Below are 24,553 nucleotides of genomic sequence, written 5' to 3'. Positions count from 1 at the left end.
AGGATGATGAAAATCGCATAAAGAACATTAAAAATCGCATAAAGAACTTTGAAAATCTCATAAAGAACTTTAAAAATTTCATAAAGAACATTGAAAATCGCATAAAGATTTTCAGAATCGCATAAAGAACTTGATAATCGCATAAAGAACTTAGAATCTCATAAAGAACTTCGAATGTTACAAAATCTTTACGAGATTTATAAAATCTTTATGCGATTATGTTAAATCTTTATGCGATTTTGGAATCTCATTGCGATTTTATATAATCTCGTTGCGAATTTGGGAATCTTATTGCGATTTTATGAATCTCATTGCGATTTTTGAAAATTATTGCAATTTTGTTGGGTATTTTGTGAAAATCCAAAAATACTTGGGTATATTGATATATTTTTTAGAAAAATTAGGTATTGAGGTCATTTTCTCTTCTTATTATACTTTCCTTCAAGATGGGCTGGTATTATAATTACTTGTTTTACAAAATACTTATTCACTTTTAATACTGGGCCTTGGGTTTAAGGGAGCCCATTCTCTGACTTGTTTATATCATTATATGTTGCATCAACCCAATGTATTCAGTTTCCACAAGACCACAACTGCATTGTGATTTGGCAATCAAGTTATCATGTATTTTAAATGGTTTTGAGTCATTCAAAGAGTTGACCACCAACCGTTACTTGCAAGAACAAATCGGGTTCGCTTCCGACCGAAGACATAATTGAATTAAATTGGTTTAATTACCTTGACATTATCCTTACGCGTAAGGGATTATGTAGGTATCAATTCGGTACATGGGATCAAGGCGTTCATATCAATATACTTTGTTAATTTTTTTTTTAAAATACATTTCCGTCAAAAATATAATGATGGTTAATTAACTTATGCTAGCTTGGTTGGCTGTCGTCAAACCTAACAATAATAACATTAACCGGCTGATAGGATGATATTGATACTTTTGGATGCATTAAGAAGATAAACCGTTATTTACTAGCATTATTTGCAATTTCATCATGCATTTTTGATATTGATAGTAGTGATAATAGATTACATAATGTCATAAAATAAACATGTAAGTAGGCTATTCGAGTATGGGAAAGGATTTCATATATATTTATATCTATCTATACTGTTTATTAAAGAAAATACCCTCATGTTGAAATGTTTAAAATGCCCTCTCCTTATAATATTTTTTCTTTAAAATATTTGCACATACGCTATCTTTTAAAATATATTTTAAAATTACACCATCAATCTATAATTTTTTAAAATATATCAATTAACCTTTTAAATTAATTACTTTTATATGAATTATATACACCAGTTGATGTTGTCTCCACCACCAACACTCGCCCCCACCATCACACCGTAGCCGCTACAGCCACCGTCACATTGCGCGAGTATAATGGTAATATAATGAATGCAAATTCTTTTTACTAGACCCAATTAACTAGGCTTTGGGGATTGACTCAGAAGCTTATTAAGTCGAACCATATCTTTGAAAGATAAACTTATATAGTTATATATTAAAGGAAATTGAGTGTCTTATACATCTATCTATTATTTAATTTGAAAAACATATCAGTATATCACTACATAATATGACCAAAAAAAAAAAAGAAATATTCAGTTTTGCATAAACTAGAAATAGGATTATTGCTTCACGAGCATGGTACCCGCACAATGCGGTGGCGGTAGTGGGCATGACGATCTAGTATTGTCGGTGACGGTATTGTTTCTGGTGATGTCAGTGTCAAGTCTCAAATAGTGTAGGTGGATGCAAAGGTGATAGTGAAATATATAAAAAGATAAAGGTTTAAAGTGTTAATTACTAAAATAAATGTCAAAGACAATTATGATAATTTAAAGATAGGAAATTATTAAAAATAGACTGGGACCTATTTGTTTTATAAGGGAGTAGAGTGTGTTCACCAATGGACCGTTGAAACTTGAAACAACGTTTGAGGTCAACTTCGCATGTATGTACATACTAAAGTGAAGCATATATATCGAGATGGGGAAAGGACAATTATCTTAGGGGGGTGTGGAAAATGTACACTTTCTTTGAAAAGCCAACAAATGGGATTTTATTACACCAGCTATCTGGGTACTAGCAATAAGATTACAAAGTACAAACCATGGTTCATGAAAATACAGAAAAAAAAAACATACAGGAGCACCAAAAACTAAGATTAGTTACAGAAACATCAATTCTCTTTTAGGAGACCCAATCTAATGAGTGCCATCTTTGCTCTTGCTTTGATCCATATAGAGCTTGTATATATCGCTCACCACATTGCATCTGAGAGATAGGCTTATTGTCAAAAACTAATCTTTTTCGGGCAATCCAAATACATCACATCGATGGAAATTGTACACGATATATATTCTTAACTATGTTTCTAACTTAATCACGTGATTCTGAATCCAAAGTGTATCTGCATTTTTGGAGAATGGTATCACACTGGAATTAAGTTATCACTTTCTTATACCTTTTTCATTGACACTTCATACTTAATTTGCGCCTTCGCATAGAACATACATAGTAAATAGTAATTTGACGTCATATGCAATTTTTTAATTTTTATTCTAAACTTACTCTAGGTAATTATACAGCATAAGTATACTACTCCCTTTTTAATTCAAACGGATTATAAATAATTTGTTGGTGTTATATAATATCTAATGTAAAATATATAAATGTTTGAGTTTCTTTCAAAGCCATACAAACTTTTTATGGGCCGCATAGGGGGATGGGTTATATGATGGTGTTGATGCAAAAGTTTCACTAGAAGAATATGTGATACGGCTGTGGAACTAGTCAAATTTTGCTTGAACGCGACAAGGCACAAGCTCATTTTGAAAGGGGAATTGATAGTAGTACCACATTTTGTGATAATTTTACCACAACTGTGCATTATTGATTTATACAGTCAGCTGTAAAATCTGTACGTTGTGGTATATTTATCAAAAATTTGTGGTATATTTATCAAAAACATTATACCAAGTTCGAGCTTGACTCAATAGCTCGATGAGCTTATAATAAAACTTTTTGATATAAGTACAATATCCGTGTAACTAAGTCTGAATCTTTTCACATCTAAGAATTTTTTAATACATTTGTTAATCTCCGATGGAGGTGTTATAGAGACATGTAATTTAGGAGTAAAAGTAGGATAGACAGCCGTCAAAATAAAAAACCTCATATGGAGCTATTATACATGGTCAATGAGGTGGTGTCTTGACCAACCACTATTAACCTCAGAGAGGCAGTGAATCAAACCCAAGCTTCACCATGGTCCGTAGCATTGACACTTACCGATCCAGTCTTCTTAGCAGGCTTACTAAACTGAAACACAGGATATCTGCATAACCTCATTACACTTTTTCTCAAACTTAGTCTTTCCAATATCCCCTGATCAATTACTAGATGTTTTGATAGGTCATCACTCTCGTGGTGATCACTTCTACATCTAATGGGCGAGTTTTTACCTGATATGTAATCATATTCCACAACAGACCCACTCTTTCTGGGAAAGCTCCAAAATTGTTCTTCGTCTTCGCATCCTAGTCTGTTCAAAGTGGCGCTCCGTAAAGTATAAGGATACTCGGCTTTATTGCTGGGAGATGGACTATCTTCACATATTGACATTGACACCTGGTTAGAAACTGGAGATGATTCTTCTCTTTCACGAAGAGTTTTTATGACGAGTGTTTTGAGCAAGTTCATGATTTGAACTGCATGAATCAATGCAGTCAAAGGATCCGCCATCTGCATTCGTACAACAATAAGCAATAAGATAAATAAAAACCAGTATCAAACACTGGGAACCTAAAGTGATAAAATAATCTATCTAGGGACCCATATTCATCAAAAAAATTTATATATGTAATTCGTTTTAATAAAAACTTCAAATTTTAAAACCTAAAGTAAGAAAATAATCTAATGTAAAAAAGATAGCCCAGTTAGTTATTTAATGTCTTCTAATTTAAATTATAAGCCCATTTGTATTTACTTTTAGATATAGCCCAATTAGTTATGTAATATCGGTTTTTGTCCATTTTTGTAGCTCGAACATGGCCTTAAATCCTCAGGACCGGCCCTAATTATCACTGTCTTAGAAACTATAAAGATGATCATAGATCATAGATGGGGTTGGGTCTTAGACCAGCCTTAGGGCTGACCCAGAAATAGTCCTTTTGGGCTACAATATATTTCCTACGGGTGGTTCTAGTCGTTGTAGCCTTTAACATCAGTTAAAATTGAGCCCAAATAATAGCTCCAAAATCGTGCGGTGTCACAAACTTCAGCATACTTTTGAAATGAACTTTGATGTGTATATTTAAACTTTACTTACATCTGCGGATCAGGTATAGCGTATACACTAAACAAACCAGGAAATGGTCTAAAAGGCATCAGCCCATTTAAAAAGAACCAGGCCCAAGACTTTTTACATGGAAAAGACTTTTTGGATATCCTTTAAGGTCTGGGAGTTTCAAGCATGACCTGGGACGATTAGGGACAGTCATTGTGCCACACGCTACCACATATGTTCATCATTGGCTACTAAAAGAAAATGTGGCATTTCCTTCTATTAAGAAAAAGAAAAGAAAGATAGCAGACCTGTGTCATGTTGGGGGCAAAGACCATAGCAATGTTTCGGGAGTTCATTTTGTTTATTTCGTCATAAGTGACTACATCTGCCATTAAGTTGATGGCCCAGTCAAGAAGTGCAGCCTCAGTTGGAGGCAGAGTTTTGACAAGACGAGTACACTCATCTTCTGTATTGCAATGCATGACCTTCTCTGGGGTCAACGAATCAAGAATACCCGTAGGAAGTTCTCTAAACCATGCCTGTAATCAAGCAATCATTTGGATTTTTTTTTTTTTTATAATATCCTGCTAAACTGATATTGTGAATAGCCACACGGATATGCAAATACCTTAATCAAGCCAGCCAAACAATGAACATCGACTCCATGGGGGACAAAACCTCTGTTGAGCTGTTTTCTAACATCCTCCTCTTGACCGTTTTCCCCATTTATACGAAATATTCCTTCTGCCTACGTTATGAAAAATATCAATTATATAGTTGAATGTTTTACAAAATATAGTGTGGTTGAAACTTTCATTTTTAGCTTTCGCTTACTTGAAGACCACCTTCTGAATATAAACGGTTTTGCATCATAAGAAGTATTGTTGGTACGCTGTTCCCTCTCTCGTCATAGGAACATTGCATAGACTCCACGGATACTCCAAACACACATACACTGTTCAATTGTTTGAAATTAAAGGATGTTGAGGCATCAAGTTTGACAAATCATGATTATAGCAAAGTGTAATGATAGATACTCCTACTTGATTAACCTAATAATCCTCCTAAGCATAAGATCAAGCCACAGGGAAAAATCAAGGGAGTTGATGGAGAAAGATAACATGATAAGATTATGAGTGAACTCATAAAAGGATATTTAGTAAACGCACACGCGCGAAGTAAGTTCTTGTTTTTTATATTCTTCATACCCCAACATAATACCAATTTTCCTAGGTAAATATTTTTTGAGTGACGAGGAAAAGGATTCGAAAACAGCCACATAACATCTTGGACGATGTAGCCAAGTAAAAACTTTGCTCTCCTATCAAAAAATCTTATTTGTTTACCTGTTTTGTGGATATAACAAACATAATGTCATTTATGTGTCAAAAAAAAAAAAAAACTCTATTAACACTACCAATGATTAAGGAATGTCTAGTCCAAAGGCATTTTTTTTTTTTCTGTATGGTGCCATGTTACACACTAAACCACTTTTACTCGTACGGTCGTACCCCTTCACACAGAAAATGTAAAAGAAAAAAAAAAGATGTGTTATATATGAATGGTCTTAGCTATAAATATTCTTGTTTTCTTGATTATTCACCTTAAAGTACTTGAATATCTAAGACCAAACCATCACTTTTTATCCACCTATATTCCATAATGTATATTTCCTAGCTTTTTTCATGATAAAACTCTAGAGACAAAAGAGTCACTATCAAGCATCATGTTGCAATAACAAACTCACCTACTTGCACTTTCCAATAACTAATTGCACCATATGTACCTCCCCTTTACTAGTGAAACTGAGTTGTATGTATGTAACAAATCATCAAACCGCACATTAATGTCTAGTCACGGATCACCGAACATAACATATGTTTCCAATGAAATTTACTTCCCTTCTAAGACAACAAACAATTCCCTCAACCAATTTCCCACTAAACCACAATTAATGGTTAAGCCACAACTTTTTTTTAGTTGCATTTAATACGTAACGTAATACTCGTAGTATTATTTTTGTATTATGATGATCATACAAATAAAGTTAGAAGAAAATTTTTAAATAAAACCCTTAAAAATGCATTTAACGTGCATAAAAAATTTATACATTTTATATCAAAAACGCATCCTTGAATTTTATGCTAAGTGTAAAACTAGTTAAAGTTTAATGTACTCTAAATAATTTTTATTCAGTAGATGCGATTTTAAAAATGTAAACATCTCCCTGTCTATTAATAGTTTCATTTTTATTTTTTTTTGGGTTTTGCTAAACAAAGACGTAAGGGCTTTCGTTAAGATGCATTAATTAGTTGTACATTTATTATAAAAATCAGGAGGCCAACATTTAATATGGAAATGTATAACCTTTTTATGCATGTTAAGTGAAGCGCTAAGGGCTAGCTTCCTTTTAACATTTTTTTTTTTTTTTTAACCGACAATTAACAAACCTTACTTTGGGAATATTTCCAAGAAGTTCTGTTTTTGGAAAGGCAATATTTCCAAGAAGTTGACATTCCGACAAGCTAAAACAGAAAACCATAATTCGGTCTATCACATCAGAGATAAATCAAGCAAGCAAAACCATCAGATAAAATAATCGTCTAGACAACTTAGTTACAAGCTAGAGATCGACTATCATTTAGGCATTGCAAGATAGCCCCATATCCATAAAGGCATTTCAAAATATTGTCCCCTATAATCCTAGAGCTAAAATCCAGAATGAAATTATACAATCGGTCCCTCCAATCAAATAATTAACCATAAAGCTAAATATATATAAACCGAAAGATAACAAACGAACATCACTTTAGAAATGTCGACGAATCTATATGACCATGATCCGTCATTGTTATATTTTTATATATATTTTGTTGTCATCGTTTGTCACTTGTCTTAACTTAATTTACATATATGGTTAACTAATTATATATAAAGTCGGTCCCTTAATGTTCAATTCTGGTTTCGGAACAACTGAATTGACTACAACCTAGAGCCTAGCTAGAGGCATCATTAATTAAGGCATTGCAAAAAACACTTATCTAAAAGCAATAGTATCTAATCAAAATCCATATAATATATTTCTATATATATGTACGTATACCTTGCGCTGGGAACTTTGTGTGGGACATCACATTGAAAAGCAAGAGGCAAACCAAGGAAGCCATGGAAACGATCAAACGTCACATGTGACACATGTTGCACGTCCGTGGGACTGCCAATATTCAAAGTATCTGCTTTGGTGACGTCATGATGATCAACCGCACAAGTGAGAAGAGATTTACGTAAGGCGTTTAACAATATTGAGGCAATGGTGAAGTTATTATTATGATTAGATCGATTAGGAACACCACCACCTTGTTGTTGGCATGGACTAATAAAAGGTGTAGTAATTGGACTACTACTGTTTTGATCAAAGTAATCATTATTAGTGTAACTATCTTGACAATAATAGCAAATGTCGTCATCTTCATCTTCATCTTCATAATTGGTGTCATTTTGTTGGTTAGAAGAAGAGGATGATGAATAATGAAAAAATGAGGCTTTGGGCCGTGGTAGTCCACCACAAGATTTGGATCTGAAAAGGGTTGTCATTGTGAATTAAAAAAAGCTAGCTGTTTTTGATGAATGATCAAGATGATGATGGATGGTGTGAATGAGGAAACATTGACAGCGAAGAAGTATATATATATATATATATATTCTTGGTTTCGTTTGTATTACTATACAGATTAATTTAATACATATAGAGCATATAATATATGGGAGGTAATATTCATACATTAATGTACTACAATATATAAATCATATTGCTAATTGTACAAACTGATAATGCATGATTATAATACATCAAAAAGAAAAAAATGATACTAATATCACTTTTGCATCATATATGTCTCGGAGAGAAAGAGTGAAGGGGGTGGATGACAGTTAAATGAATGGACCACTTATTTTTGTTTTTATAAGACCACCCTGTATCTAGTCAAACATGTTATACTCCCACTTTCTTTTTTTTTATCTTTCACTTTCTTATTTACTTTTCTAGACAATTATTCTTCGATTATTACACATAAACTATTAACTACAGCTTTAACTTTTTATGCTCAATTTAGATAATACGTACATTTTTAACCAATGTCGTAGTGTAGTACAAGTTCAATGATATAGTTGAACCGCCATGTATCAAAAAGTCTTTTGAGTGTTTTTAGTCAAATAAATAGCATGTTCCAGTTGACAATGCTGAAAATACTCACAAGGAACAAAGTGGAAGAAGTTGATTAATCTGTTAGTATGAAAAATCATAAGCTAGCCTTGTCATTTGTCAAGGCGTGTTTAACATGCAACATGCTCGCACGCACCAAAATGCGTTAGTTGTAGAAATCTATATTAGGAACTATATATTTTTTAAAAACTTGAATGGAAATAAGAAAAGAAAAAAAAATGTGTTTAATTGTAGTTATTCATGATGTTATAAAAACCGGACCAGAAAATAAATCGGTCTCACAAAATTTTACTGGTCAGACCGATCGAACCGCGGTTAGACCGTGGTCAAACTGGGTTCTGACAAAATATACATTTTTCTAAGTATTACTAAAATTAGGTTCTCAATTTAAAGTTTTAAACACGATATAATTAAGCTTAACAACATTAAGTTCTAATATCAATTTGTCGAATACAAACCAAATTTTAAACAAGTTCTAATACAATTTTATACGCTTTCATAAATTAATATTATCCAACAACAATACATAAAATACAAATCATATACTCGCAAAAATATATACACAAACTTTAACGATATAATTATATGCTATGTACACTAAATGAAATTAAAAACAGTTCATTGCTCTGTACGCACAACGCATTAAGTAATATGAAAATCACTATATGAAATCAACATTACATTTTAGGCTATATTGAAAAAAATGAGGTTTACAACATGCAATACTTTAAGCTACATATACATATCACATAAATTTGAAAAGAGGCTTATAACATAGTATATATATCAAAGCACATAAATCGATTAGTGATTTACATAGTAAAGGAATTGAAATTATGATGACCCACCAAATACTTCCACGTGTTAATATTCGAATTATATTATCTTATTTCGTCAAGTCTCATACAAGCACATAAACTCTAACTCTACATTCCATTTCAATTTTGCAGTCTCAAACCAAATGACTTGCATACTAAAAATAAAAATAAAGTTTGTGTGAATCTTCTTAGACGTGGTGTTGATGTCAACAGTACCGTCCGTTGTAATCTTTGTGAAGACGGGATCGACGATATTAGCCACATTTTCCAGGATTGCTGGTTCATACGTGAGATTGGTGCTAAACTTAATCATTGGACGCATATATTATAACATTCCAAATGCTAACCGGCCCGTTGGATATCGTGACTTGGTACAAAGATTTACAGTTAAACAACCATAAACGAGGGGTGTTTGAAGCAATTATATACATATGGTGGTGGCATATTTGGAAGAAGAGAAATAATGCTCTAGCTACATAATGGTACTCATGCTACTACTAGCGAAACTTTTAACTCGATCGTTTCTCTCTCTTTCCTTTGGGTTTCTAATCGTGACAGAAAACAATCTTATGTTTGGAGTGACTGGCTCGTGAACCCGTTAGAGATTGGATGATCAACTTCACCCCTAATTAAATATATTGGTCGATCACCTTTCAACTTGGCTGGCCTGCTCAAACATATTGGCCATGTTCGATCTGTCCCAGTAATATCACAACACGTTAAAAACCAATTTCAAATCACAAATTTGTAGCTAGAAACATATTTGTTACAATTTTACGAGTTGAGTCTTAAAAATTGGCCAGTGACTCTGTATAAGGTCTTTTCTAGTTGCACCTAAATTTTGGCGTAACTTGCGAGCTGGGAATGACTCGATCGGAGGCGATACGAATCACAATCTCGTTATTTTGTGTCTAAAGAAGAAGAATAAACCAATAATTAATTGTCGTACATAGTTTTATCTCTTTATATATAGAGAGAGAGATATTTACTAGCTACATGTATATATGTTTTATTAAACATTAGACTTATATACATGTGAAAGAATATATGCAAAAACTATATCAAATATATGTATTAACTACTATATTTATTGCTAGGATGTTCAACCCGCCCGATGGGCGGCGTTGATTTCTGCAAGCATCTGCATTTTTGAACGAAGTTAAAAAAATGCAGCAAACTTTTTCAAGATAACATGTATTATTCAATTAACAAAAATAAAAATCATATTTATAAAAACTAAACATAAGGTATAAAACATTAGAAAATCCGTTTTTCTTTTCAGATCAATATTACAAAAACAACATCGTATTTATGTTTACCGCAAAATATCATGAAGGAGAAAAAAAATGATACAAAAGGAATTAAAAGGAAAACCGGATGGGATATATGTAAAACAAAGTTTTCCAAAAAACCGAGGATAGTTAATTTATTTTATCAAAGTGTAAAAAAACCAAACACATCATTAAAAACAAAGAACCCGGAAAAACCAATTAACCCGTCGAAAATTATATTAAAAAATATGAAAAGATTCTAAAAAATATATGAGATAAAGTTTTGAAATAACAAAAATGATATAATATTTCTAAAAAAACAAAGAAGTTATAAATTATGTTAAAAATAACAAAATGTAATACAAAGAAGAAAAAAAAGAAAACATAGATTACAAAGTTAAAAATCTAAAACTTCAATATAAAAAAAACAAAATGTTAAATATTGAACATATATAACAAATGCAACAAAAGTTATAAAAAAAACCAAAAAGTTACATAAGACACAAAACAAAAAAGAAAAACTTAAAAGAAACAAAAATTATAAAAAGATAAATTATTTATAAAAGTCCAAGAATAACTTTTTTTTTAAGACAAATAAAAGATTTTAAAAAACTATTTAAACACATACAATTAAATCCATGTAATCATTTAAAATGAAACTATATCTAATTATAACTAAATATAAAATTTCAGGGTTATAAATGTAAAATTTGAAAAGGACAAAGTGAATTTTAAAAATAAAAAACAAAACAAAAAAATTTGGCTTAAAAGTTCAAGTGAGATTAGAACTTGGTACTTGGTATAATAAATGAGGATTCTTCCATTCCAGCAGCAACTATATGGCTTTATTTATTTTTGTCAAATTTTTTATTTATATTAAAAATGCATATAAAGACAAAATAGATATTATTTACATACAATTTACATACAATTCTCTTATTAAAGAAAGTAATGTGTAATAATATTAATTTTAAATTATAGATATTTTGACTCTTACAAGTCAAGCTGCGTATGGGGGGTTATGAATAGATTAAAATCTGGAAATCCGAGTCACGATTCAAAAACTACGGCTAGAAGGTTATTTAAACTTAACTTAATTAGTTTGAAAGATAAAAAAAGATTCAAACTGCATGGAAACATAATTAATGAACCGTTATACAACTAATTAACCACATGATCATCATCATATCACTACGTAGTACGTACTATACATATATAATTAATTTGCTTGCTAGAGTTAGCTATATATAGCTAGGGTACGTACTATCCAGCCCAAACTCTAAAGCACCCGCCAGCAGGATTGTCGATCATGATACAACTAATAATGTTAAGAAAGTGTTTGACATGACAAGGAATAGTGATGGTGCCCTTTTGTTCAAAACCATACTCATCTTCAGCTTCTTTCAACAACTGCATGAAAAGTGGATGGTTAAACCAAATCACAGGCACCACAAATCTTTGTTGTTCACCGCTTGCTTCACCAACTTTCACCGCTAGACACCCTTTTGGCACCTGTTCTTTCGACTGCCTCTTCCGTCCGCTACGGTTAGCCAGAAACTTGGTGGTGGTGGTGGTGGTTAGGATGGTGGTGGTGCCCATTAGTTATAGTGGCTAGTAGTGTGTTTGATATGATGAATGAGCCGTACGTGAAATTGTAGGACGAGTGTACGTACGTAAAATAAGAGTTCGATACGGTCGAGGTAAATATTCACAAATGAAAGGAAATGAACAAACACGTGGATCATCGGTTAAAGATACGTGGAAGATCGATGCATGTCGGGGATCAACGATATTTGCTTTCATATCTTCTTTTACATATGTTACACACCCCAAAAAAAAAAATCAAATATATACATTAATTAATATTATTCTCTCATGCATATTTCAAATGTGCATATATATATTTTTCGATAAGTGTATGTGGTGTTAATGTGTCATTGAATAATACTGTATATTTTAATTAATTACTTTAATTAATTACAAAGTAAGTAGAATAAGAATATTTTCTGTTAAGAATAACTAGCTAGCTAGTGTAAGAAATAAAATATACAGTATTATTCTGAAAAAACACTTTAAAAATGACTTTTGAAAACCTTTTGACGACTATACTATATATTGTGAAAGAATCATTAAACGACAAAACATTCTTGCTTTTTGACTTTGAAATTCAAAGTTACAGTCGGTAAATGTCGTTGATATTTTTTTCCATTTTTCTTATCCAAACGTGGGTCCCGCAATGTATCGTCGCAAAAATCGTCACCGGCCGAAGCCTTTAACAACTGTTTTGTGCTTTCCACGTTGCTAAAGGCTTCTGCTCTTGTAGTGAATCTTATATGAATCATATTCAAGGTTTCTAATATTTCATTAATCATTCGAACCAAGAATTACTTCTATAGATTGTTCATTGCTAAATTCTTTCCTAAGCCCTGTCAAGCTGAACAGTAAGCTTGTTAATTAAAACATCTCGAAACACCATTTTTAGACCCTAAACTTTAATTTTAATCAGGCATGTCTTTAAACATACTAAATAGCAATCATATATCATTACTCGATTTTATTTAGCAAACTGTTAAGTAGAACATGATAGAACTTGGAATTAATAAATAAAACAAAGAAAAATAATAAACACCTATACCTAATCCTTAATATTGGTAACAAAAATGAAATCTGAGTAACACACATTTCGTAATGAATTTAAGTGCAATTATTTCTTATCCAAAAATAAACAGAAAAACCAACATCCTAATACATCAATTAACTTCATCTTGTAGAAGCTCTAGCACTCATAGATGTATGGTAATTAGTGCTTCTCTGTTTCCTATAAGAACTGTAAACATCATCATACTGACTTACTTCATTTGGGTTAGCTGTTGCCCCAAGCCCAAGCCTTCCAGACCCACTCGATCCAGGCTTCTTCTCTACACTTCCATCTTCATAAGTTCCAGTCTCTGGGTCAACCTGTAGGTTACGTGGCGGAGGTATACATGCACCACCTGTACGAACCATAGGCTCTCTTTCATACTCATCTTCATCATCACTCTTTGCATCACCACCTCCCATCGGGCCTTCAGATGGGTTCACTTCTCCAATGTCCTTAAAGAATTTCGATACTTTCTCTAGAACTTCGGATTGGGACAGAGTAGAGGGTGGTATTACAGTTGGAATGTCTAACGGACTCATGGGAGAGTAAGGTACTCCACTTCCAATCTGCATCTTTCTAACCATTCCAGGAATAAGACCAGGAGGGAACAAAGGGTACGGGGGTAACTTCTCAGAACCCACTGGCGGTGGCAGCAAATTAGGCGGAGGTTGTTGAGTTGGCGGTTGAACAGGAGCCCCATAACCAGCAGATGGCATCGGTGGTGTCGATTGAGGTAGGACTTGCCTATCATGATGTTCTTGGTCTGGAAATTTTGGCAACATACCCTGTTTATCAGGCTGCCACACTTGCTGTTGATGTCCTGCATGAAGAAGTAAAGTTAAAAACAATTCGTTACCATAGAAAACCTACTGTGACTATTGTGTGTAGTAGTTAGACAGAGGTATGAAAGGCACCTTGGGCAGTATCGTTCTTAATTGGTGGAAAAGAAGCAACAGGAGGGACACTCAGCATCTCGTTCTCAAGTAGACGTATCGTTTCAGGATCATAAACTTCCTTGGATGCCCAAAACTGTACAATTTTCTGCAAACGTGATTGATTTTCATCCTTGTTCAAAGGGTTGTGGTATATCCGTGCAAGCATGGAACCTAAAACATGCCTGAAGGCAAGTGCCTCGTTATCCATCTCATGAGGATTGGCACGTCTCTGCAAGCTGCAGTTTCCAAAACATAATATACAGAATAAGCTATCCTAGTTGTGTCGTTTCATAATTCAACAAAAACACATAAATTGATAACACTAATACTACCTGTCAAATAGAATATCGTTGGCAAGGTAAATTATATGAAGCTGTCTTTCAGGGTCATCCAGAGTATATATCCTATCTCTAAGTGCCTCTGCCATAGCTGGTGCAAATGGGGACCTCTGCATGAACCACATTTTGGCACCTTTGATCGACTCTTTGGTGCCTGTGAGGCTGTTAAGTACATTATTCATCTCTGAAGCAACATCGGAAGGAAGTGGCCCTGATAGACCTTTGAAAGGCCTGGAAGCCTGGTCAAATTCTGGACGCCCGTGACCAACAAAAGGCTGAGGATGTTGGTGTTGCTGCTGCTCAAAGTGTGGCGGATACAGATGTTGATGCATCTGATGTCCACCAGGACCGGCAGCTAAGTGTGGAGCATTTAAGGGTGGCTGGTTCATCATTGGATTGGAATTGTGCAACATGTTAACTGAAGCTGCAGGAAAAGGAGGTTGATTGAACATGCCAGCAGGTGGGCGTGCAGCTAACCATAGTTTATACCGATAATAACCATGACCTTCACCACCAAACAAGAAACTATAAGAGGGATTATCTTTCTGTTTTTCACGAATCATGGCTTCAAATTCAGGGCCATTTTTCACGGCATACTCGACGAGTTTATCAATACACTTTTGTTGCTCAGGGTCAGAAGGTGGAGGAGCAGGTGGAGGTGGTGCATCATATGGGCCATGGAATGGTGAAGAGCTCATATGAGGTGGCATATGTGGAGGAAAATTTGGTGGTGGTTGCTGGTGAAGATGAAGATGAGGTGGCGGGTGAGGGTGAATCTGCGGTTGCTGCATAAGCGGGTGGCGAGGAAATTGTTGGATAGAAGGATGTGGTGGTAGAAAAGGAGGACCATGAACTGCAGGTAAGAATTGTTGATGTTGTGGGTGAAAACCGTAAGGGGGAGGTTGTTGCTGCTGCTGCTGGAGGTTAGCTGCCTGTTGTTGTGCAAATGCCATGGCAGCAGCTGCATAATCATGACCCTGCCGATCCATCAACCTTTAACGATGTCTATCCTTCAAAATCACCTAACATGAGGTTGAACCCACTGTAATGAACAATCGCCATAACATATAACTTAAAATAAACTCTAAAACATATAACTATACAAACAATGCATATACTGCTGCTAGATAATAAGCCGGTTATTTAACTAAAAACATTTTTCTTGCAGATACCGCACCTAATTAGGCTCCTATTACTTAGCCACATAACATTCCACACCATTCTGTAACCTAATTCTTCAAGTATTAACAGTCGTTCTATACTTCTTCTATATCACTGTATGTATTACAAGTGTTCAGCAGTTTTACTACTTTTAGAGCTTTAAAACCCATGCCAACTAAATCATCATCTACCATAAGTTAAAAACTAATGACTAGAGAAGCTCCAACAATGATACTAATAAAGAAGTTAGGGTTGTCGTCAGTCGAGCTAATACGGCTCAAACTCGAATCGAGATATTTATGCTAAGCTCGTGTTCAGCTCGATAGCTAGACGGCCAAACCTATCACCAAAACTTTCGGGTCAAATATAATAGAAGATAATACTAATATTCTTGTTTCCAGTATATATATATATCTATTTTTAACAGTCATCTATCATTCATTTAACAAAATGGACTTTACGCTTCAAAATCTTCTATTATTCTGATAAATTCCTGATTATTCCTCAAACTTGATTCCTCACTTTACGCTTCAAAACAAATCTGGAAACTCTAAAAAACGATGTCACTAGAACTACATCACAAGCTACATGAAACACAAACTTAACATCGAGACTTTAATCAAAACTCCGATTCAGTTAAATAACCTTACGAACTATACTCAAACTCGATTTGACAGCTCAAATATATCCGATAAATCACCCTAGCCACCGAGTCACCCTGAGTACCAACCACACTAACTTGTTACTACCGCAATCCATTTTCAGACGATTATAACCGCCGAAAACGCAAAAAACACTTCCTATTATCCCAAGACAAAACTCGAGTAACCCAAGCTGTAAAAGGTCGATTTGTCGCTTATAAAAGTGATCACAGAATTCAAAATGTATATCAGGTCATAGAAATCTTACGCTTATACAATATATATATATATATATATATATAAGCTAACCCTATATTATGCTTTCCAAATCAAAAAGTAAGCTATATACATCAGTCAAATATAATATAATACGAAATTATTAACGAATAATTGAATAGATAATATGTGAAGTGGTAAGAATAAATTTCAGTATAATTACGATTATAGATTTATATAGTTTATATATGAATTGAAACAAGATTATAAAAAAAATTAGAAACTTACTTGATAGTATATATTAGGGTTCGTCTGTCGGGAGGAGATGTGGAAATCGGAAATCGTTCAATTGGTTATCGGAGTTTTGGGTTTCTTTTTGTTTATTACTGACTTTTACTAATAACCAGATTATGTCCTCCTTACTTAAAAAAAAAAAACAGAAAATTAGATTTTTAAAGTCGCAAAAGAAAAACTTATAATGAAGTAAATTTGTCATTAGTTGGTAAATTGTAAGTTAAAGTTAAAAATAAAATATTTTTTTTTCATTTATAATTGTTTAATATTTAAAAAAAATTAATTCTATCATGATTGTCTTTCATAAAAAAATAAAATATAAAGTAAATATGACAACTTCAAAAAGTTTAGTTATTCTACTTTCTCTTAGAATTTACCTAATTTATAAAATTGAAGTATGCATGAACTTTTGGCAATTTTTTGAGTTTATTTTTACGTTCAGTCCTTTTTGATTTATTATAAATGAAATACAATTTTTTAAATTAAATTATAAGTGACACTAATACAAATTAAAATAAACATTAATTATACAGAAACACTTAATGATTAGAATGCCGATTCATGGTCTACATCTCGTAGTTATGACACATGCAAGGTTTAACCAGATATCTCTTGATGTCGAATAATGACCGACCTTAAAAAAAAAACATAGTAATAACGTCCTTCAACATTATTAATGATTTTATAAATTTGTATTTAATACCTATAATATATATTAACTTATTAATTATACAGTCTTTATCCGTTTAATCAAACTTTCTATTTTATACAGTTTTCTATTTAACTTATTATAACTTATATTTTTATGATTTTTAATTATGAAAAATAATATAATTACACTTTTATGCCTAATCTAATTATACTTTTTATGCCTTTAATCATCAATTTCTCATTTTGGATTTATGATTAATTAGGAGATAATTATCTTGATAATTATTTGGTCTTTATGATTTACCCATATATTTAGATTTTAGTTTTTAAATGCATATCCGGGGTTAGATTCTCCCGTTACCCATTTTTCATTTATATAAGAAGTGTCGATGGACAGTCATTTCATTAAGCAAAAGTAATGGGGATTGATAGACAAATAACATGACCAACACAAAACTCATATAGTCATATGTACTTCGAATGACCACAAAGTAATACGAAATGGACAAATAAAAGTTATTGCATGCAAGAGTAGATAATTCGATCAAATGCTAAACGTAGAATAGCAAACGGGCTCCTTGATTACCCCCGGCCCATTGTAGAAAAACTGCATTAAGTCAAACAAAATATAAGTTAGTCCAAAAAAACTTTCCAACAAAAGGCTTTATAATTTAGTGGTACACTGGTAAGTATTTAAAACTTAAAAGTGTAGATATGATGGGAGTAATTAAGTGACACAAATTGGCACTTCCTAGTTGGATTAACAGACAATCATTCAGATTAATTAGGAGTTTTGTAAGGCTATGATTAATACGCAGTAAAATGTTGCATATGACGATTGAAAATTATGCTTAAAAACTAATATGGGTTGACGATATCCCATCATACTCGTAGTTAATTAGCAAAATCCTTATAATCTATACCATGATTTTTGAAGACTTCTTGATATGTCAGATATCATGCACTTCTACTTCTTGATCATTTGTAGTCTCCTTTTTTGGATCCCATTTTTCCGGATGGATCTTCTTTCTCAACATCTTTCTGATCAACTTTTAACATAAATGGCAGAAATGAACATTAGAACTATTAATATAAAAAATACTGATTAAGAATAGAGTAGTGAGAGATAGAAGAAGCTCGATCACTCGCTTTGTTCTCTTGATTGCTTGAGCTGAATCCTCTTTATCGATCTTCTTGATCTTGTTTGAGGTCAAGGAACCCTTGATAGATTGAGTGTCAAAATTCTTGTAAGAGTGGCAGGGGACTTTGAGCTTATGATCATTAGATAACTTGTTATTTGTCAATAAACTGTTTTGAGATCGACTCAGCCCAAAGCAAATCAGCAAGAGTGATTCGCTCTCCACGCTTCTTAAACCTTGTCAAATACTCAAAATCTTCTTGATTATTGCTAGATTTAGCCACTTCCTCACATGGTGAAAGATCTTGTGTTTGATAAACACAATCGTTAAATCCATGTTTAGAAGCTTTTAGCACCAATGGACGTTCAATGTCTTCTTGGTCTTCTTCTTCGTGATCATTACCATCATCTTCGTCACCAAAGAGAGACCCTAGATCGTTTGTAACAAAAGTGACATCGTTTGGCTTGAAATATTGATAAAGATCATGGCCCATAGTACCAATGGCAAGTTTTCCAGCCATCACATACGCTAGCAAAGGCTTCATTTTCGAATAATGCTATCTTGTCATTACCATCCTTCTTTTGTTGAAAAGGACGATGAACCCAGTTGAAGATCCGTGAAGTAATGTATATGATGTCTAGTAGTCTGGAGGTAGATAAAAAAAAATATGAAGATATTGAAATAAATATTAAACCATTGCATACTATACCTTCATTTTCCTTGTTTCTCGGTTAGAGCTTAGGCTGATTAACTTAAGTAAAGGGAACACGTAGCCATGTAGTCAGAACTTTATGTGTAGGGGCCAGAAATTTATGTTTTGTAAGTAGGCCAACGAATTGTGAATTATAGACATATTTGAGGAACTATGACCAACCTTCGCTTTGATGTGGCTCTACACCGGGAACACATGATGTGATCAATTTAGTTGTCAACATTTGACTCAACCCAAAACCCGATCTGAACAGTCGAAAAAACTGGTCAGGGTTGTGAATTCTGTCAACCCACTAATTTGATTTTCGGGTTGGGTTTGGATTGACCTTTTGGGTTAACAGCCTGCCAGTCCAGAAATAGTTTAAGTTTATATACTTTTTTTAATTGGTCGACCCACCAATCCACTTGACTCGTCAACCTGCCAACACATGACCCATTTGACTTAAAATCAACTCACCAACCCATCAAGTGACCTGAAATTAACCTGCCAACTCACCAACCAATTGACCTACCAACCCGAAACTCGACCCACCAACAGATTTTTTTCAGGTTGGTGGGTTGGGTTTGGGTTGACAGGTTGTGGATCAGGGTTGAAATTTCTATCCTAAAACTTTTAGTAGCCCGGGTTAGAATTAGAGATTTTCGACCCGTCAATCCAAACCCGTCAATCCAAACCCGAACTCATTGACAGCCCTAGCTTAATTTATGCGTCGGCAAGTGCGACAAACTGATGATAATTATAGGGTTTAGGTGAAAGAAGAACCAAAGTTGGAGGGGGGCTAACATGGTGGGAGTCTCATAAGGTGACACGTCAACGGTGGTGCTTATAGTTTCCATATCAAACTTCGTTAAGCAATACGCACAGATAAAATCCTAAAACGATATGTAAGTTTGTGGTATATTGATTATAATTTAGTTAAGCAATACCCACATATATATATATATATATATATATATATATATAGCGTTTCGATTATACACACAATCTTGAAACGATGTGTACGTTTGTGGTATTAATTATCTCTTTTTATCTATAAGACATTATTGTCGAATCTTTAAAAAACAATGACCTGAAACGATCCGAATTGGGCATGTACAGAATACTATTCTAGTGAATATAAATATGTATATTTTGTATGTATGTATGTATATAGATTGTATTTGATGGCATTAATGTGTATGCAAATGATGGGTACTGGCCGGGTAGGTATGTCTATATATCCAAAATCTACATCATGAACGTGGAAATGAAATAATTCGCATGTGTTTGTCACAAAGCATAGATATCTATGATGTGACTCCTTTATATATATGGTGATACTGATGCCAAGGTATTAAACCAGGTATCTATTTTTTGATGTTTGGTTACAAGTCAGAACAAAGACTGAACTACAAAATGCTGACCCGTTTTATGCTAATTGCTTCAAGTTAATTGAATTTTATCTTTATCTGTTCTTAAACTTATGAACTTTACAGTATCAAGAGCATGGTATGTTTTTCTACTAGAAGTTATAAGGGATAAGTACTGAGAATGTAATGAACTATGCAGGAATGCTTATGTTATATAATAAACTACTTAGATGTTTATTATATGTAATGAACTTTTAAATCCTATTTATTGGATGCAACCGGGTATATGTGGCAACCATATAAGCTGTCACTTGTAAGCATTTGATTGGTCGGATACATCTAATAACCTGGATTTGAAAGTTCATTAAATACAATAAACATCCAAGTAGTTCATTACACAACATAAACATTCGTGCATAGTTCATTACATTCCCAAACACTTATCCCGAAGTTATATAATTGTGTATAAGATGATGATGATGATGAAACAGAATTGAACACAAAAACTTGCATATTGATGTGCATTTGCACTTTTCAAGAGTCAAAGACAACTTTTGTACCTTACAATAAACATTTTGAAAGAATAAGCTTCTTTTCTACCATAAATTCCACAATTAAACAGTATATAATACAACAACGAGTGATCAAGCTCGTGAATCAAGTAAAACATATACGATCAATAATTTATTCAGCATGAGCAAGAAGACAGATTTTTCAGCTCACTGACCTCCATAACCTGGCTTCCATTAACATCGATTTTCATTCCCTTAAGCGTTAATGAATCCCCATTAGATTTCGCGGCATCTTGATCCAACGCCTTCTTTGAAACCACGGAATAAATTTCTTCTAGTAGTTTAAGAAAAGCGGCTTCCACATTGTCACCAGTGAGAGCTGATGTTTCAAAGAAATATAATCCTTGATTTTCTGCAAACTCAACGGCGTCTTCAGATGGAACTGCCCTTTTGTCTTCAAGGTCAGCCTTGTTACCAATCAAAGCAATGACAATGGAACTATCTGCGTGGGCACGAAGCTCTTCAACCCATCTCGCAACGTGATCAAATGACTGTCGTTTAGTGATATCGTATACCAACATTGCCCCTAATGCTCCTCTATAGTATGCACTTGTCACCGCTCGGTATCTATATATCAAGAACAACTTTCATTGTTGATAATATTGAATTAACTCTTGATTATCTATAAGATATGATTATTGAAAGGTTATTAAGTTAACCAATGCCATGATCAGCTAATGGTCTGGTTGTTATTTTGATGTCCTCACATCAAAGGATGATCAGGTTCGAACATTACTAAGTAAACATTTTGGAGCGGCAACGAAAGAGTTCATAATTGGTCATGAGATACCCCTTCACGATTTTCAGAAGGGTAGTGATCCATACACCAGCATTTCGATTGAACATAAAAATAAAAATAAAAACTTCCTTTTGTTATATGATTGTTGAAAAGATAGGAGAAATAATTGAAATTTAATGTTATTTTAAGAAAGGAGGTTTGTGTAATTAATTAGAGCGTAATCTAAATGGGGCCTAACCAGGATGGCATGAAAGGCAAATCCACATGCAAATGACAACGCCATTAGTGCTTCATTCTTGTTGTCTAATAATGTGTTTACATTATCACAATCAATAGTAACTATTATTAGATTATATTGTAGAAAAAGTGACAAACAATTTTATGCACTGATTACATATTTTCAGTCGGTTGATCCTTACATTTATTTTTAACAAATAAATGTAAGTCATTTTGAAGGTCTCCCCTGCTTTTACTTTTTACTGTTTATATTTGGTATCCTATTACACCTGCTCCATCAAACATTATGTTAGAAGGTTTTTTTGTTTGTTTGTTTTTAATTTGAATGGTATTTTTAGGAAATGATAAAAGATTAGCCTAAAAATTCTCCTAATACTACACGAAAGTGATATGTGATATCCATTAATTCTCTTTCCTAATCTTGCCCCCAGATTTTGTCCACATGTTATCATCCAATAGTTAAGAGAATTTGTAGGCTATTTTGTTAGGAGAATTAATCATTTTCCGTATTTTTATATAGGAAATAATAGTTTAGAGTCTCTTGCACAATAATTTGAAAAGGGCCAATCATATGAAATAACTTAGGGATTATGGCACTTGAGTGTAACCAACTATGACTCAATGGTTATGTAATGTAGTGACCTTTTAAATTGGCTATCTAATATAAGTACCTTCCATTTTTGTTCTTTTAACGTATCGATTAACCTGTTGTATAGGTAGCCGGTAATAATGTTAATTTTACTTTGGGACTATGGCACATGTGTGTAACCAACTATGACCTAATGGTTTAGTTACCGTGTACAAATGAAGTGTGACAAAATAATTATGAAAGTTCACACTAAAAAGTGTGAACTTTTATTTGTACACACTTTTTAGCGTGGAGAAATTTTTACACTTTTAATTTAATATATTTCTACAAACTAAAAAGCGTGACAAAATTTGTAATTTGTTCACACTCACCTAAAAGTGTGAACAAATGCAATATGATTTATAGTGCAATTTCAACCTACTAAATGAGTCAATTATGATTATACCAAACTCTTCCATACTAATTTAAAGCTAGTACGTATATGCCTTGTTTGTATACTTTGTTGCTAAGTAAGTAAGTAGCACTCATACTATAAAATGTAACACCTTGAAACATGTTTTTAGTAATATACAACTAGCTAGAAAATGATTTTATGTATGGATCATCATTCTTAATGTAGTTATACACGTCACGTTACAAAATGTATTTTCATATCCTTTAACGATACACTAAAATCATATTGAACTACATTTGTTTTATGATGTGATCAATAAAAGTAATATTTAACAATAATAAAAATGACATAAGCAGACACAAATTCAACCGACTTTATAAGCATCACAAAAAAATGAAATCTAAGAAGGTTTCACAACAAATTGTATTAATTAAATAAAGAGGTAATTTAATTAGTTGAGACATATATAAAGCAAAGTATTAATTGGGTGAGTAGTAGTTACCTTTCTTGACCAGCAGTATCCCAGATCTGAGCCTTGATAACTTTGGAATGAATAGTTAAAGTCCTAGTTTGGAATTCAACTCCAATTGTGGATTTGGAATCAAAACAAAACTCATTTCTTGTGAATCTTGACAACATTTGTGTCTTGCCAACTGCTGAGTCACCAATTACCACCACTTTATATACATAATCTATTTTCTCTACATCACCATTATAACTACTATTTCTCCCATTCACACCACCACCATTCATCTCAGCATTCATCTATATTTTTATAACCAAAAATATTATAGTGTATTTGTGTGTGTGTTTTGTTGGTGTTTTTGATTATTTTTGAGTATGTGTGTTTTTTTAAAGAAGGTGGAAACACTTTGTTGTGTTTATATCTTTATGTCCCTAATTTAGGCGAAATGCCCGCCAATACTCACTCACCAAACTACCCTTGTTACTTAAGAGTATTATTGTTTATTTTTATTTTATTTATTAAATTATTACTATTTTAATTGAAGACTAGAATATCCGTAGAGTATAGTATCAGTGTCGTATGACTTTTAAAATTTAGATTGTATTTTACGTAAAGTTTGTAAACTCTATTTAGTATATGCGTCATAAGATGTTGGTGACCTCGTCCACCGCCATTTTTAGATTTGTGTAACATAAGTGTATAGAAAATATATGTTTAAAATATTTATAAAATGGAAATGATTATGTAAACTATGATATAGATAATGTAAACATAAGATAAAAATGATTGTATTTAAAGCTCAAATTTAAAGACATATTTTGATCACAAATAGTTTATATAATTAAAAAAGATATATTA

The 24,553-nt window shown here is 33.0% G+C and overlaps 4 protein-coding genes across 5 annotated transcripts; all 4 read right to left on the bottom strand.

The window, feature by feature from the left end:
- Positions 1–3,028: 3,028 nt before the first annotated feature.
- LOC122595777 (rho GTPase-activating protein 5-like) lies at positions 3,029–7,975 on the bottom strand. The gene is made up of 5 exons (XM_043768215.1): positions 7,414–7,975; positions 5,145–5,265; positions 4,939–5,058; positions 4,619–4,849; positions 3,029–3,766 (listed from the first exon to the last, which is right to left on the bottom strand). The coding sequence occupies exons 1-5, from the start codon at positions 7,902–7,904 to the stop codon at positions 3,272–3,274; spliced, it is 1,458 nt and encodes a 485-aa protein (XP_043624150.1). The 5' UTR covers positions 7,905–7,975; the 3' UTR covers positions 3,029–3,271.
- A 3,909-nt stretch (positions 7,976–11,884) lies between these two features.
- On the bottom strand, positions 11,885–12,220 carry LOC122597260 (auxin-responsive protein SAUR32-like). Its single transcript, XM_043769874.1, has one exon. The coding sequence runs from the start codon at positions 12,218–12,220 to the stop codon at positions 11,885–11,887; it is 336 nt and encodes a 111-aa protein (XP_043625809.1).
- Positions 12,221–13,160: 940 nt separating this feature from the next.
- On the bottom strand, positions 13,161–16,959 carry LOC122595531 (calcium homeostasis endoplasmic reticulum protein). 2 transcript variants are annotated; one of them, XM_043767904.1, is made up of 4 exons: positions 16,842–16,959; positions 14,530–15,577; positions 14,177–14,433; positions 13,161–14,082 (listed from the first exon to the last, which is right to left on the bottom strand). In XM_043767904.1, exons 2-4 carry the CDS (start codon positions 15,522–15,524, stop codon positions 13,382–13,384), a joined length of 1,953 nt encoding a protein of 650 aa, XP_043623839.1. In that variant the 5' UTR covers positions 15,525–15,577; positions 16,842–16,959; the 3' UTR covers positions 13,161–13,381. The 2 variants fall into 2 exon arrangements, with proteins under 2 accessions (XP_043623839.1, XP_043623838.1); XM_043767903.1 differs by having other exon boundaries at positions 14,530–15,557.
- A 4,229-nt stretch (positions 16,960–21,188) lies between these two features.
- Positions 21,189–24,140, bottom strand: LOC122595820 (ras-related protein RABA3-like). The gene is made up of 2 exons (XM_043768268.1): positions 23,732–24,140; positions 21,189–21,837 (listed from the first exon to the last, which is right to left on the bottom strand). The coding sequence occupies exons 1-2, from the start codon at positions 23,992–23,994 to the stop codon at positions 21,387–21,389; spliced, it is 714 nt and encodes a 237-aa protein (XP_043624203.1). The 5' UTR covers positions 23,995–24,140; the 3' UTR covers positions 21,189–21,386.
- Between the last annotated feature and the right edge of the window lie 413 nt (positions 24,141–24,553).

Source organism: Erigeron canadensis, chromosome 4 (genome assembly GCF_010389155.1).
Source record: "Erigeron canadensis isolate Cc75 chromosome 4, C_canadensis_v1, whole genome shotgun sequence".
Taxonomy (NCBI): Eukaryota; Viridiplantae; Streptophyta; class Magnoliopsida; order Asterales; family Asteraceae; genus Erigeron; species Erigeron canadensis.
The sequence above is the reverse complement of the archived record's forward strand: the minus strand, read 5'-3'. Positions and strand labels throughout refer to the sequence as shown.

Excerpts from the sequence above, each read along its gene's own strand:
- LOC122595777 (XM_043768215.1), bottom strand. The coding sequence starts at position 7,904 with ATGACAACCCTTTTCAGATCCAAATCTTGTGGTGGACTACCACGGCCC. Across the intron at positions 5,059-5,144 it reads ATTCAGAAGGTGGTCTTCAA|GCAGAAGGAATATTTCGTAT; the intron begins GTAAGCGAAAGC and ends TTCATAACGTAG. Across the intron at positions 4,850-4,938 it reads GTTTGGCTGGCTTGATTAAG|GCATGGTTTAGAGAACTTCC; the intron begins GTATTTGCATAT and ends GCTTGATTACAG.
- LOC122597260 (XM_043769874.1), bottom strand. The coding sequence starts at position 12,220 with ATGGGCACCACCACCATCCTAACCACCACCACCACCACCAAGTTTCTG.
- LOC122595531 (XM_043767904.1), bottom strand. The coding sequence starts at position 15,524 with ATGGATCGGCAGGGTCATGATTATGCAGCTGCTGCCATGGCATTTGCA. Across the intron at positions 14,434-14,529 it reads AACGATATTCTATTTGACAG|CTTGCAGAGACGTGCCAATC; the intron begins GTAGTATTAGTG and ends TGGAAACTGCAG. Across the intron at positions 14,083-14,176 it reads TAAGAACGATACTGCCCAAG|GACATCAACAGCAAGTGTGG; the intron begins GTGCCTTTCATA and ends TTCTTCATGCAG.
- LOC122595820 (XM_043768268.1), bottom strand. The coding sequence starts at position 23,994 with ATGAATGCTGAGATGAATGGTGGTGGTGTGAATGGGAGAAATAGTAGT. Across the intron at positions 21,838-23,731 it reads GATACTGCTGGTCAAGAAAG|ATACCGAGCGGTGACAAGTG; the intron begins GTAACTACTACT and ends CTTGATATATAG.